The 16,659-nt window shown below is 38.8% G+C and overlaps 1 protein-coding gene across 1 annotated transcript; it reads right to left on the bottom strand.

Moving 5' to 3' along the window:
* Positions 1 to 4,841: 4,841 nt before the first annotated feature.
* On the bottom strand, positions 4,842 to 12,936 carry grk7b (G protein-coupled receptor kinase 7b). Its single transcript, XM_067388977.1, is given in 7 exon segments — positions 4,842 to 5,175; positions 6,539 to 6,608; positions 6,611 to 6,803; positions 9,821 to 10,083; positions 10,086 to 10,257; positions 12,362 to 12,447; positions 12,450 to 12,936. Coding segments are annotated over 7 exon segments (1,605 nt in total).
* Between the last annotated feature and the right edge of the window lie 3,723 nt (positions 12,937 to 16,659).

Below are 16,659 nucleotides of genomic sequence, written 5' to 3'. Positions count from 1 at the left end.
GGTGAAATCTGAACCTAATAATTTCAATGTAAAAGAAGATACCCGAAGAGGGGGCCTTTAGATGGCGGTTTGGAAAAACTTAAAAACAGCATATTAGTCCAACACAAGCAAAACCTCTAAGCAATTATGCCTGTTGTATTCAAAAGCATGATCAATTATTATAAATGCCCTTTCAACCAGCATTAGAACAGACAAGATCATTTGTAAGAGGTGCTGACACCACATAAAGGAAATGTAACATGTGTCGTCAAGCTGAGAAGAGAATCTCCCCATTCATATAAAGCATTCTTGTGTATTTGCCAGCTTAATAACGAGATTCATTTCAAACTGGCATATTGGTATGCTAAGACAAAAATAGTTTCCAGTAATGCCTTTACAATGAAAGTCTATGATGCAAAGCATACCAGATGGTTAAACAGCAGTGATGTGCACCTCACATTTATGTTAAAGGGGTGGTTCATTGCGATTTCACTTTTTTAACTTTAGTTAGTGTGTAATGTTGCTGTTAGAGCATAAACAACATCTGCGAAGTTAGGATGCTCAAAGGTCAATGCAAACGGAGATATTTTCTTTTAAAGAATTCTGTTTAAGGACTACAACAAACGGCTGGTAGGGATTACAACGATCTTTATCCCGGGTTGGTGACAACACTAACCCTAAAATTGACATAAACCCTGCCCCCGAGAACACGCAACAAAGGGGTGAGGCCATGTTATTGCAATACAGTACATAACACAAATGCAATAGCATGTCATAAAAGCAAGATGACAACATGAAAAGTTATAACCGTAATTAAACTAAACTATACCTGTTCTATCTTCATACAGCATATATTCTCTGGCTCTGTAGGCATCAAGAGTTCCCACATTTATCCGATTTATAGATTATCATGACAGAATATGCAATCAATAACTAAGTTAATTAAATCAGCTACATAAATTCATCAACTAATCATTCAGAAACGTCCTGTTGCATTCTACATGTTGTCACTTCTTCGAGTCTTTCCATCATTGTCCAACTCCCATTTGAACATAAAAGGCTGAACAATTTCTGACATTTTAAGTGAGTCTGCGTGAGGTAATCAGCGCTGCTAACATGAGCTCTTGAAACTCCGCCCTCTTCGTAGGAGCAGCAGCTCATTTGCATTTAAAGGAACACACACAAAAACGGAGCATTTTTGCTCATCCTCAAAAAGTGACAAATTTAACATGCTATAAAAAAATGATCTCTGGGGTATTTTGAGCTGAAATTTTACATACACACTCTGGGGACATCAGAGACGTATTTTACATCTTGTAAAAGTGGCATTATATGACCCCTTTAAAGTGCTTATATTAATTATTTAACGTAAAAAAATGTGTGTTATTTCAGCTGTGAAGCTCAATTGTCTTTCAGCTGCTGTCATTGTCTGCAATGTAGAAATTAGTCTTGCGAAGCCAGGCATTTAGACAGACAGCAGAAGGCCTGGACCTTATAACTTTCACTCACCAAGGACCACCCATGAGGATGTCTGACCAACATGTAAAGCAACCAATCACAGTTTGTTTTGTTCAGCGTCATGTTTAGGGGGGTAAAAATTTAAAGTCGCTGGGCTTGATCTTAAGATCATTTCTTAAATGTGCGTACGTGTGATTCAGAAAACGAACATACACACAAAAAAATGTGCTTACACCTCTCTTGCATTTGTGAAATTTTTGGTTAAGTTTTGGTATCTTGTCCGTCTGGAGTTCAAAAAAGCCTGACTATAGCCTTCTGGTTACCAGAGCAATCGTCTAGTGATTATTTTCACCAACAGAAGGGGCTGCAAACCACACTGCATACTTAAAGGGATTGTTCACAAAAAATAAAATTTGATGTTTATCTGCTTACCCCCAGGGCATCCAAGATGTAGTTGACTTTATTTCTTCAGTAGAACACAAATTATGATTTTTAACTCCAAACGTCTGCAGTCTGTCAGTCGTATATATGCATGGCAATGCTAACAAATTCTATGAGAGTAAAAAAAGCATGCACAGACAAATCCAAATTAAACCCTGCGACTCGTGACGACACATTTATGTCCTAAGACATGAAACAATCGGTTTGTGTGAGAAACTGAACAGTATTTATATAATTTTTTACCTCTAATGCACCACTATGTCCAACTTGAGCGCGCGCACGGCATCCGGTGCGTGAGGCGTGTACGCGCTCTGGCGTAGTTTAAACATGGTGCCTGTAGTACAACAGTTGTTATACAAATGGAAGTAAACCACTAAAAAACATGGTTTTATTACATCAAAACTTTTTTTTTTTTTTTTTTTTATAAATTTTTATTTTGTTACTTTTCATAAGGGCAGCCTTACAAATAAGAAGGACACATACAAAGATCTTGTTCACATACCTCAGTTGGATGTAGAAAAACCATAGGCACAGCTGATGCTTTAAGTCGAACGTGATCCTCTCCTGGGTATGTAAAATCATCCGGGGAAAAAATTATCGCTGCAGACCCTCAACAACTTAAGTGCGTTAATGAACAGCCGAAGAGCAATCAACCATAACTTCAGGCGAGCAGGCTCAGAAGTTGGGAATACGTGGAAAGTCACCACTCCCGAATGAGTTCGCGCAAGAGAACGTTATCTTTTATCTTTAAGTCGGTTTGAACAATCTGGATAAGCGCAAGTAAGTAGGCTACCATTTTGATTAGCCGTCCTACCTACAATGTTTGTGCACTGTGTAAACAATGAGTGGCATATACACACGAGAGATCGCTTGCGTAAACTACGCCACAGCGCGTACACACCTCACGCACCGGATGCCTTTAATCAACATAACTTTCCCTCCTTCTTGCAGCGAAATTTCTTCTCTTCTCTGATGACGTGTTTACTGGCATGAGGGTGGGGCAACCTGTCACTCACATGAAAACAATAACAAAACACAGCCATGCATCTAACGATCCAATCAATTTCTTCAAGTCCTACCCTACATTTTTTTTCTTGTTCAAGAAGCAGTTTCACTCAGATATACGTCCCAATAGGGACTATCGCAATTTCCATTTCTTGCTGTCTTCAAGGTGACCAGATTTCTGAAATGGAAACTAGGGTCATTTCACATTTCAGTGGTCAAAATAGGCCTATTATAAAATGCAGGATCGGACTTCATTTTGTCCACCAGGAATTAATTGGAATTCATCAGAATTGGATCGTTGTGGTTTGCTATTGCTGTGATGATCTTATGTGAATTGTGACCTCACTGCGTGAGGGAGTTATTTTGATTAAAGATTATGAGGGCACATCATTTTTTAAAATAATGATGTGCACGGATAAATAATTTGTAATAGATACAGCAATGTTCCATTAAAAAAAAAAAGAATGGTCAATTTTGATTCATGGTGACTTTAAGGCAAACCATCCATTAAAATAGACTAAAAGAGACCCAGACACATTCAGGCACACATTCCAATAACAGAACAGTCTGTGGGATCATGAAGAGCAAAGCAGCATAAAATATTCACATTTAATAATGTCAACCTTTGCCCATAATACAAACAGACGGGGCTTGTTTTCCTAATGAAACCACTTGCTATTTCAGTCGGTTCCCGTTAGCTGTGGACAAAACACTTGAGCATGTGGCGCAGGGTGCAGTGCAGTGGGTCTGAGAGCTGAGACCGTCCCTGTCTGGCCGGGCCACACCCAGAGATTTCCACCCGCCTCAGGAGAGCTTGTTTATCACAGCTGAAGTGTCATCCAGGAACGTGGAGGAGAAGGGCAAATATCTGCACCCTGTCCAAAACCGCAAGCCTCTCTTTCCCATGCTGTGCCTGACCCCATCCTTCATCATATTTCATTAATAATCCCCATGACAAGAACAGGATTTATGATAATCTACTTATGAACACGGCTAAAATATTTAACAGCTCACATAAAAATGTATTCCTTTGAAATGGATAAACTTTCTTCACCATGGATGACTTTATCAGTGTTGTTGCTCATCTAAGTCGTTTTTCCCGCCTAATATAAAGCAGTATCTCATTGTGGACAGTGACCTCTGCTGGTCGTATAGCAGTCAGTAGATTTTGCATCTTGAAGAGCGTTTGGAAGTGTGTGTTTGACAAGCGTGTCGGCAATGCATGCAAGCCAGTGGCGGAACTTTCCACTGAGCTCTGGTGTTGTTTTAATGGCCGGTTTATTACTAAAGGGACCTTGTCACAACTGACACAGCAATTCACACATACATTAAAGACATTAATTTTTTTTTTTTTTTTTTTTTCACTTTGGCCATTAGGTGTTTTTATTTTTAGACTTCAATCAGACTTCTGCATATGAGGAAAAAAATAAACTATAGACATGGTTAAAAAAAAAAGAACAAAACAAACAGACGCTGAAATGAATAAAGCATGCAGATATCAAATATAAAATAAGAGACTAATAATGTCTCATGTTAAGATGTAAGCAAACATGATGAAGTGCATGCATCAGTAAAGCATCAGTAACTGAGACCTATGTCTTTAAAAATATATATTTAGGTCCAAAAATTTGAGACCACCTGCAAAAATATCTTGCTAGATTTTACATTTTAACTTATTATAAACCATATTATCATATAACATTTAAAAAAAAAAAATTAACATTAATTTCAGAAAAAATATTAACAGCACAGCAATCACACATGACTTTGCCAATCCACCAACCATCAGAACACAAAATTCATAATCTTTCATACAAATGCTCAATAAAAGCACTTGGTATTAAAAGAAAATAACACTATATAATAGTAATAATAATGATAATAATAATAGCTAATATGTATTGTTGTTAAAAAAAAAAAAAGTACATTTGTCTTTTGTGCAATATGTTCTTATTTTATTACAGAAAAGTGCAATATTTGGATTTTTGCTCATCATCATCCAGTCCCGCTGACAATTTCTTCCTGTTTGGGTCGTTAAGCTCATCAAAGAGTCCATTGTCAATCATCTCCTGTTGCCATGGAATCGGCACTGCTCCTGTACTGAATTCCTTAAAAAACTTCTCATCATTGGCATCAAATTCAACCCCTTTAACCTCAGAGAAGTCCTGGATATCACCTGTGTCTTTAGCGTACTCAACGTTGGGTTTGGGCACCCATGGAGGTGGAATAAGCCCCGCCTCCAGCCGAGGGATGTTGATGGATTTGAAGAACTCATGTTTCTGAGGGTCACCGCTATGGGCAAAAAACAGTTTACAGTGAGAAATATGGTATATTTGGATAAATGTATGGTTATGGCATGAAGTTTACCCACAATTATTTTAGCCAAAATATTAAAGCACTAACTAAACTCCTGGAGGGCCACTGTCCTGCAGATTGTAGCTGCTACTGGCTCCAAAACACCTGCCTGGAAGTTTGTACTAATCCTGAAGACCTTGATTAGCTGGTTCAGGTGTGTTTAATTAGGGTTGGACACAAGTACCCCCCCCCCCCCCCCCCGCCCCCAATAATAATAATAATAATGTGGTAACAATGTTTTCAAAACGTCCCCATTAAATTATGCAAATGTTATTTCCAAAAGTTCTGAGAACGTACAACTTTTTCCTTAGTTATGGGAAATTTAAGACATAACATCAGATGCCCAAAACACAAGCTCCACACAAAGAGGCCTTGAACTCAAGTCCTCATGTTGTGGAGGAGCTAACTACTGAGCCACCTATTCATCTCAGTATATTAGCCTTTTGAAGCCATGCAACTGCATTGTGATAAACAGACAAAAGTCATTATATACTGACAATCTTCCCCTTTGTCGCAAATCAAATCAAATCAAACATGGAGCCAATACTGCAGATTGGATGTTGATGACATAAAAGGTCATTGGGTTTTGTAGGCCTTGTGACTAAATGCCATTGAAATTAAGATTGACAGTAAATAATAACTTAAAAATTCAGTCTGTTCCTCACTCAAAACTATGAAATGACTTCAGAAGACTCAAAAGTGCATGAGTCATATTGACTACTTATTTTTTATGGTTTTTGGCCATTTTTGACAGATGTGAAAGAAGCTGCATAAAGATACTTTAAAAATTCTCCTGTGTTCCGTGGCAAAATTTGGATTTGGATCACCATAAGGGTGAACAAATAATGACAAAATTTTCACTTTTGGGTGAAACTGTTCCTTTAATAGGATTCATATAAAAATTTTAATGGGTTGAAATAGTTTCAGCAACTGACATTGGGAATAGTATTATATGTTAATATGTAATTTAAACCTATGAGCAATGAAACTGGTATTAAATCTCTTGGTGTCTTCACCCACAGAATGAAAAAAGACCCAAAGCTATTTTGTTTTAACATTCATGCTTTACTTCATCCAAACCCAGTGCTGAGGCTCCAAACCCACTGCTCTCACTGAGAAAGGCTGACAGAAACTGCCTGTTTCTTCGATTTGCTGCCACACTGGCTTAATTTTGCTGACAGAGTAAAGTTTCTGCTCCTCTGTTGGCACACGGAGGGCAGAGTTGGACTGACCATGTCCTAATAATGACCAATGGAAACAGTGTCCTCTTGCCATGAAACACAGAAAATCTGCCACTTACTTGCAGCAGAGGCGGTCTTCAACATTCTTTTTCAGAAAAAGACTGATGATGTCCTTGGAGGGGGCGTCCTGTGTTCAATTTTGCACTCATCTTCAAGAGTTCTCCTTACTATCTCTTCTTTAGTCACCTTCTCTTTGTGATCTCTAAAGGGCAGACGGCCGGCCACCATCTCATAGATGCTACAGCCCAAAGCCCACCAGTCCACTGACATACAGTATGGTTCCTGCTTCAGGATCTCTGGCGCCATATACCCCTTAGTGCCAGCCTACGATGGAAAAGACAACAAGAGGGGTTATGAGAAAAAACATTCGGCCCTCTTGAAGCCACCTGAAAAAGCAGTTCAAATCATATTTAAAGACATCAATCATGGTATAAACTCTTTAGCCTTTTCTTCATCCCCTCTCAAATCCCATTTCAGAAGAGATTCCTGAAAAAAGTTAAAGACTGAAAAACAGTCTCTTCCAATTTCATCAGTATCTCCAAGGACTCTTTGTAAAGACATGCTGTGCCAACCCAGATGTCAGCTTTGGGTAATACTGTGATTAGCATTTGAAAGGGCTTATTCAAGGTTTTGTGGTACTCCTGGCTAAAATTTTTGTTAATGAAATAGTCCAAAATTTCCTCATTTTGCCACTCGGAAAAATGAGTTCAGTGTTTTAAGTATTAGAGTCATTCTAAGTTTCATCTATGTCATCATGATACAGTTAACAGGATACTGAACTTATTTGGTAGATTTAAATGTCTAATAGAATGAACTTTTAAAATAAAACACTGATTTCATTTAAAATGTTTATTTGTCATAGGAATATCAGCAAATTTTCATGAGACATTTCATTGGTTGCCCTGCGATAGACTGTCCGTCCTTTCAAAGGGTTTCATGGCCTACAGCCCAAGCCCAACTCAACAAGGGACAAGTGGTTTGGAAATGCAAATGGCTGGATGGATTTCATGTTTTTGTCCCCCAATTATGAGAGATTTATAAAACTGAGTGGTACTCTATCACCTCAAAAGTTATCAAATTACATCAATTCCAAACATGATTTAAATAATGTAGCACTTTAGGCCAGTGTTTCTCAACCCTGTTCCTGGAGGCACATCATCACGTATACGTATACTTCCCCGCAATATGGTAAATGATAAACAGTATGTGAAACAGCATTAGTGAAACAGTAGGCAAAATGTACCTGAAAGACCAACTACTTCTGGCAAGATGTTGAAGTGTGCATCTGATGGACAATTTACAACCCCATGAGGCCATGAGAGAGGATTTGCAAATGGTAGTAAAGTGACGCAACTGATGCTGATAGGTCACATGATAATGACAACATGACAAATGTATTATGTCTGGATTACATTCATACTACACATGTGATTATGGAAACAGCTAACACATTTTCAAACTCTTTCTAATCAAGCACATCTGATGCAACTCATCAGTTTGTTAGTGGAGACTTGGGTTAGACAAAGGGGACATCCAAAATGTCTACTACTGGTGTAACTGAGGCCAGCTAGTAAGAGCTGTTTAGGTAAACCTCACTTCCCTGACGTCAAGGAGGCAAATTACGCTAGTGGCTGCAGTGTCCTTGTTAGTGTGCCCGTCTCTCATGCATGCCAGTTGATTCTGGTTCAAATCCTGCTCAAAATGGTTTGAGTAAGAGTGGATGTGCCTCCAGGAACAGGGTTGGAAAATATTTCTTTAGAGCCGGTGTAGGCAAATCCACTCATGGAGAACTATCCAGGGATCCATTCTTTGTACCTCGCTTAAAGGATTAGTTCACTTTTAAATGGAAATTACCCCAAGCTTTATTCACCCTCAAGCCATCCTAGGTGTATAAGACTTTCTTCTTTCTGATGAACACAGTTGGAGATATATTAATAAATATCCTGATGCATCCGAGCTTTACAATGGAAGTGAGGGGGATCAACGAGTATGAGCTGAAGAAAGTGCCTCCTTCCACATCCATCCATCATAAACATACTCCACATGGCTCCGGGGGGTTAATAAAGGCCTTCTGAAGCGAAGCGATGGGTTCGTGTAAAAAACTATCCATATTTAACATGAAATAAAATATGTAGTTTCTGCCAGACCACCGTCTGCATTCAACTTACGAAGAAACTGTAAAACTCTCGCAGTTCGAAAAGCTTACGCTACGTCCTATAGTATTCGAGTTCAAGTGTACTAAAATTGTGACTAAATACATTTTTTAATACAGAGATAGTATGTTAAAAGCACATTTTAGCTCATATTTATGGTGTCTCAAAATAGCACAGCTGACTACACTTAGATGTTCTTAAGATCTTAAGTTAAAGGGATAGTTCACCCAAAAATGAAAATTTGATGTTTATCTGCTTACCCCCAGGACATCCAAGATGTAGGTGACTTTGTTTCTTCAGTAGAACAAAATGATCGGTTTGTGCGAGAAACTGAACAGTATTTATATAATTTTTTTATCTCTAAAACACCACTATGTCTAACTGCCTTGAGCATCCGGTGTGTGTGGTCTGAAAACGTGCTCTGACAACGGAAGTGATCTCTCGCACTCATTGACGTTCTACGCGTGAGAGATCACTTCTGTCATCAGAGCGTGTTTTCAGACCTCACACACCGGATGCTCAAGGCAGTTGGACATAGTGGTGTATTAGAGGTAAAAAATTATATAAATTCTGTTCAGTTTCTCGCACAAACTGATCATTTCATGTCTTAGGACATCAATGTATCGTCATGAGCCGCACCTGGGTAAGCCCTGCTCCCGAGCTTACGGACCTTTTGCTATTACAGTAACTCTGGGATGAGCTTCAAAGAAACTAACAATCCTGGATCATATCAAATCCTTAACAGTAAAATCCAGATAACTGAGTAATCCACGTACAAAGAACGGGCCCCTGGAGTTCAGCTCCAACCCCAGTCAAACACACCTGATCCAGCTAATTAAGGTGTTCAGGGTTACTGAAAATGAAAGGCAGGGCTGTTGAAGCAGGGTTGGAGCTAAAGTCTGCAGGAAGGTAGCTCTCCAAGAGCAGGGTTGGCTAGCCCTGCTTAAGGGTTAGTATTAATGAATACTTTACATGATTGGGGGTAGTATCAGGATTTTTTAGGACTCAGGCGTTCTGCAGTTACCTTTTCAAGTACTCTCACTGTATGTATGTGGAGTTCAATCCTCAAACGTTTCATCTGCAGGCCAGATTAAGCACTTGTCACCCCAGAACGTTAAACATAACATTTGCAAGGAGATTTTTTTTTTTTTATCTTCATAAAAGCATGTCCTGTCTACATGTCCTTACCTTTTGTGAGATAGTTTTCCCATTCGGTAGTTACACAGCTAGACCAAGGTCTGACAACCTGCACTGGCCCTGACTGTCCAGTAGGACGTTCTCTGGCTTCATGTCACGGTACACAATATCCATAGCATGTAGGTGCAAGATTCCAGTGGTGATCTGAGCTGTGTAGTGAATGATTCGCTCCATCTCAATGCCATGCTCCCCAGTGTGGTAAATGTGGTACTTCAGATCCCCTTCATTCATCAGAGTCATGACCAGACACACTGGGTCTTTGTGTCAAATGCGTAGGCCAGGTTCACCAGAAAAAGGCTGTTTACCTTCTCCAAGATTTTTTTCTCCAGTAGAGCCATCTTTTCCCCACCCTTTTTCTTCAAGCGTTTCTTGTCCAGCTTCTTGCAGGCATACATCTGACCTGTGCTTTTGACCTGAACAGCACACACCTCAGGCGAGTGTGGTGACAGTGGACACGCCAGCTTCTGAACACAGCAACATTTGATAGTACCACAGTAATTAAATTAGTGGTGGGCATAGATAAATTTTTTTAATCTAGATTAATCTCACTGTAATCTTGGAATTAATCTAGATTAATCTAGATTAAAATGGCTCATTTGAATTCTGCCGAAAACATTCAGAATATGTGAGCTACCCAAATAATGACTAAAAGTAATCCGCCATTTTGTCAGACAAAGCAGTCAGGAGTTAGAAGATTAACCTCGGTGGAGTTAAACTTGAAAAATTGTGTATATTGACATATTTCCGTGTTTGAAACAACATTGATTCTCATGTTCATTGATGTTTATTTGATGCTATAAATGGACTCGTAGTAAGAGATGATCGGTTTACGAGCCTCTTGAGCTGAGGCGCTACAGCAATCTGTCACGAAACAATAAAGAACAACAAAGGGGTTTTTATTGTTTGAATTTCTTAAAAAAAAAAACTACACAGTTTTAAAGCTGGGACTTTGTTTAATATCATAAGTAACCTGCTCTGTCTTGTGTGTCGACGTGTTGTCAGTGTCCTCTTTGCTCCGTGATGCATTTATCACTCTGTGTGGCGTGACAACGCCATGGCTTGTCGGACAAAGCAACAGTAACTAAGGGGGGCGGGTCTTTGCGAAGGGTCAGTTCGGCTAGGTATACATCCGCGCTAAAATATCAAGGTGAAAGTCATCAGCTTGCGTAGTATAGACCCAGCTCCCACCCAACTTTGAGAATAGATTAACGGCGATATGTTTTTTTATCGCCCGATAAGAGTCTCACGTTAACGCAGCACGTTAACGCCGATAACGGCCCACCACTAAATTAAATATTCAGTGAAATCAAACTATGGCTTACTTAGCTCTATCTGCATATTGAACTGGGATAGGAGATTTTGCAACATAGTCATCATGACAACAAAAATGAATTTATGTAGTTTCTTAAAGTCAGTTTTTGAATTATATCTAAATGAAACATTTTCTCGAACAAGAAAGAATGTAGGGCAGGACTTTAAAATTTCAAACTTTCTATAAGCCAACTATTGTTTAAAAATTACTGTATTGCTTTCTTAAAATGAACCCAAAATATGTTGGAAATTAACATTTATTAATATATGTAATAAATAAGCAATGAGCATTTATTCATTCATTTAATGAATAATAATTAAACAATAAACATTATTAAACTGCTGATTAATAAATGTTCACCTTTTGATTATTATTGTTGCCTCTAGTAATTATGTGTCTGATTTTGGTTTCATTTTAAGCCAGCCATATAGTCATTTTTAAACATTAGTTGGGTTAAATAAAACTGCCCAGCGGGTTGGGAAAACATTTAACCCAACCATGGGTTAAAACAACCCAAACTCAATTTTCAACCCAACTTGGGTTGTTTTTAACCCAGCATTTTTTTAGAGTGTGTACATTAAAAAAACAAACAAACAAACAAACAAAAAAAACCCCCAGAATTTTCCATTTTGATTTAATGGTGACTTTAATGCACATTCTTGGTCTTGTTCTGCAAGACAACGTCTGAATGAAAAAAATAATCATAGTTTGTCTTTTTATTATTAATGAAAATGTAATAACTTATTGTTCATTTAAAATCACTTGCCTTTTCTGTTGATGTCACTGCACGGGCTACTGGATATGATCTAATCCATTCCTAATGGATCATGTACTGTTCTACTTTTTTTTTTTTTTCTCATTTAATATCCTGCTTCCCTCTGGAATACTGTTGAAACATAGTCAAATTAAGGAAGTACAATGGGTTGCAAACAGCAATCCACTTAGACTCTAACATAACATAAAATTACACATATACCTCTAACAAAAGGATAATAGAAAGGAATATAGTTTCATAATAAATAAGAATTTGTTAACCTACATTTATAATACATGATATACTATAATTAGAGTTGAACTGAACAATAACTATTGATTCATACAACTATTGATACCCAAAGCAAGAATCCACAGCTTAAACAGACAACTTCTAAAACAATACATTTTTAATACATTTAATTTGTAGATTTGTTTGTGATAGGGTAAGAGGTGCAAACACTCACCTCTCCAAATCCTCCTTTCCCCAAAGTCCTGAACTCATAGAAGTATTTATCAGAGATGGGCTGCTTCTCGAATTCCTTCCACTGGTCTGATACTCATTGAAAGGTTTTCCTCTCAGAAACTCTTGTGTGGCTTCTTTCATCTGTCCCATCATCACCTCCTCAAAGTCCTTCTCAGAGATGGCTTTACACTTCTCCACCATGTCCTCTGTCAGATAAGCCAGGAAACATTTGGAGTCAGCTTTGCAGAATTTGTTAATGATATTCTGCCTGGCTTTTTCTTTAGCACCTGCCTCTGCCAAATTCCAGTCATTCAACTCCTCCAGGAACTCTGCAGCAGCAAGGTATCCTGGATTGGAGGATAAGAGGAACTGACGGAAGCATGTTTTTCCAATGGGCTGCTGCTCACAGATGTGCTCAAAGTCCTTGGGAATGGCTGCACGCACCTTTGTACAGTTTTCAAGTTGGGGAAGAATTAGGCTAGGCCTGCGTTTCCTCATCTCCTTGTTGTCTAGACCCTGTGCTTTCAGGTAGGTCGTGTTGGCCACCAGATTGTCCAGTCCACCCATGTCACACATGGCCGTGGCGAGGTGAGGGGTTAACTATGTGACACTGCGGGTAACAATGAAAAAGGTCTGAAATGTAGGCAGCACAGTGGCAAGCAAGAATGAGGCTTCAGCGCCTCAAGTCCGAGTCCTCCCTCATGTAATTGCTCAGTCAGAATTAAAAACCTCAGTAAGGATTTTCTCTTAAGTAAGTGTCTTTGTATGCTAATTCATGGATACTGCTCTCACTGAAAGGAACTTATGCGTTCATAACTTAAGAGGCTTTGTACTATGTTTAGCCACACTGCTAAGGGATAGACAATGCAATTGTTGTCTCTGACGTGTTCAGTCCTCTAGAGTCAACTTCAGTTCAAGAAAATAAATAGAACTATGGGTTTCTTAAGAAAATGTGAGTGGTGCTTGCCCATGCAAAATTTGTTGATTTAATGCTATAGGGTGTTGCTATCCAGTTGTAAATGCAGTGGTTCTCAAACTTTTTTGGTCAAGCCCCCCTTTAATTTTTTTTTTCTGCTGACCTCCTGCACCTGATTGGTTTCTTGGTGTTTTACTAGCCCAAGTAAAAAGCGACATTCTGGTTCCAGAGCCTTCCTTCAATGTTAGTGCCAGTGTGAACAAACCTTAAAGATGCCCACTTCATTGTGTCTGCCAGGTGATAGTGAAATAATAGCAATTGTTGTATTTGAAAGTTTACTACTTATACCCTTGGTTTCATAGACAAAGCTTAGGCATAATTTCAGACTAAAATGCATGTTTGAGCTGTTTTAGCTGAAAGAAACTTGCACTGACACATCTTAAAATATGTCAGTGCCATTGTTTTGTCTCAAGATGCACACCAGTAATGTTTTTTTTGCTAAGGCACATTTATAAAAGATACTTTTAAATGTCCTAATTGAACTAAGGTCTAATCCTGGCTTAATCTAAGTCCTGTCTGTGAAACCGGGCCTTAGAGTTCCTCTTGGCTGTTTTTAATCAAGCTTTGTGGACTGGGGCAGCCATGTTAGCATTAATAGGTTGTCTGGCAGGCAGCTGACATATTACAATAATGATACAGCTTTACAGTACCTGTGGTAGTCCTGTTCCACATGTACATACTATATTATTGCAATTACAATAACTGGGTTATAACTAGGTAATAACCCTGAACCTACCCCTAAACCTAACCTTTACCCATGTAGTTACCTTACACCAATCAGGCACAACATTATGAGCACTGACAGGTGAAGTGAAAAACACTGATTATCTCTTACCTGTTAGTGGGTGGGATATATTAGGCAACAAGTGAACATTTTGTCCTCAAAGTTGATGCGTTAGAAGCATAAGCCTAAGGATTAGCTCTGCAGCTGCTGCTCTTGTGGGGTGTTCCTGGTCTACAGTGGTCAATATCTATCAAAAGTGGTCCGAGGAAGGAACAGTGGTGAACCGACGACAGGGTCATGGGTGGCCAAGGCTCACTGATACACGTGGGGAGCGAAGGCTGGCCCGTGTGGTCCGATCCAACACATGAGCTACTGTAGCTCAAATTGCTTAAGAAGTTAATCCTGGTTCTGACAGAATGGTGTCAGAATACACAGTGTATCGCAGTTTGTTGCGTATGGGGCTGCAAAGCCACAGACCAAGCAGGGTGACCTGTCTACCACAAAAGCACCAACAGTAAGCACATGAGCATCAGAGCTGGACCACGGAGCAATGGAAGAAGGTGGCCTGGTCTGATGAATCACATTTTCTTTTACATCACATGGATGGCCGGGTGCGTGTGCGTCATTAACCTGGGGAACACATGGCACCAGGATGCACTATGGGAAGAAGGCAAGCCGACGGAGGCAGTGTGATGCTTTGGGCAATGTTCTGCTGGGAAACCTTGGGTCCTGCCAACCATGTGGATGTTACATTGAAACCTAAGCATTGTTGCAGACCATGTGCACCCTTTCATGGAAACGGTATTCCCTGGTGATTGTGACCTCTTTCAGCAGGACAATGTGCCCTGACAAAAAGCAGAAATGGTTTAGGAAAAGTTTGAGGATCACAACAATGAATTCAAGGTGTTGGGTTAGGGTTAGGTTTGGATCTCAATCCAATCGAGGATCTGTGGGATGTGCTGAACAAACAAGTCTGATCCATGGAAGCCCCACCTCACAACTTACAGGACTTAAGGATCTGCTGCTAACATCTTGGGGCAGATACCACAGCACACCTTCAGGGGTCTAGTGGAGTCCATGCCTCGATGGGTCAGGGCTGTTTTGGCAGCAAAAGGGGGATCAAGGAAGGTGGTCATAATGTTATGCCTGATCAGTGTATATTACCAGTACTTTCTTGGCTAAGTACACATGCTGTAAAATAAATGTATCTGTATTTGCATTTATTAAGATGGCAAGATTTTCCTTTTTTATAAATTAAAAATGTGTAACGAAACTTCAAATGCTTGACGTGAGTTTTGTAGAGTAATAAAACTTGTGCTTATAATGACTTTACACTACTAAAAATGTATCTATTTTTTTAAATGAGTGAGAACAGATAGCCAACAAGTGTCCAGCACAGATGGGAACTTCTTCAATACATCCCAAGAGGAACATAATGAAGTTGCCATGCAGAAATTCAAGTCTAACATGAAAAATACATTCCACAATCCCTTGGCTTGCAGCAATAAAGAAAAATTATATTCATTAGCATTACAGAAATCAAATATGCCCAATTTAGAATTAAACTTCACCTATTTCCTTCGCCTGAAATTCACCCATAAACTAAGTTTACACTTCCGTGTTTTGATTTAAAATGTGCATTAAGAATATTCACCATAGTTTTAGAACACATGTCAGTGAAAATGGTTTTCTGCCCTGCCAGTTAAGTGTGGAAATCTTTTTCTACATATATCAGTGTAATTTTAAAAAGTTGTATGTTCTTGCACATGACAGGTATAGACTGCATACATAATATTCAATGAAAAAATATGTTGGGAAAGCCTTGATTATATCCATCAGGAACTACCAGAATGCTGCCAGACCTGAATGTGAACTCCCTAAAACATGTCTAAGTAGCTTTATTCTTGGTTAACATTATTCAGTAGCATGCACAGCCTCAAGTTTTCACAAGAAGCTATTACATTACATATTGTTTATAGTAATTTTAAATAAAGTATAGCAGGACATTTGTCACACTGCTAAACATGTCATGTCAACTACCCAAATACAATTTAGTGCATACTATTTAGTCTTCATTGCACTCTTGAGAAAACCCCTTAACTCCAGAATGCACCAGGGGGATATCAGAAAAAATAGTTTACAGTGCCGCTGGCTGAAAAGCTGTGTCAAATTACTAGTACCTAAATCTTGGTCTTGGAAATTGTCCTTATGGGTTCTGGATTAATCATAAGCACTCAAATCCTGAGCTAAGTATTTCACTACAATTAGCAGAGGATGAAGCAATAAGCAACGTATTGGTGGAAGACTTACAAAATGCCTTTTCAATGAGGTCTAAAAGTTGCATAGGCTTAGGAAAAGTCAAGGATTTGTTTTTTTTTCTAGTTTTGTGCTGTAAATATTTCATAGATATTTCATATTTCTCTCTTTGTAAGCACTCAAGTAAAAGTAAAATTTACCTGCTTGATAAATACTGAAGTTTAATTATTTAAAAATTCATTTTTGAATCTTAAATTCAGTCCATTGAGGGATTTTGAGAGACTTGTGTACACTTATAATGAACAATAATTTAAACATATATACATCATAATAACACACTTAT

Source organism: Chanodichthys erythropterus, chromosome 7, assembly GCF_024489055.1.
Source record: "Chanodichthys erythropterus isolate Z2021 chromosome 7, ASM2448905v1, whole genome shotgun sequence".
Lineage (NCBI taxonomy): Eukaryota > Metazoa > Chordata > Actinopteri > Cypriniformes > Xenocyprididae > Chanodichthys > Chanodichthys erythropterus.
Note: the sequence above shows the minus strand (reverse complement) of the source record. Positions and strands in the feature narration are given on the sequence as shown.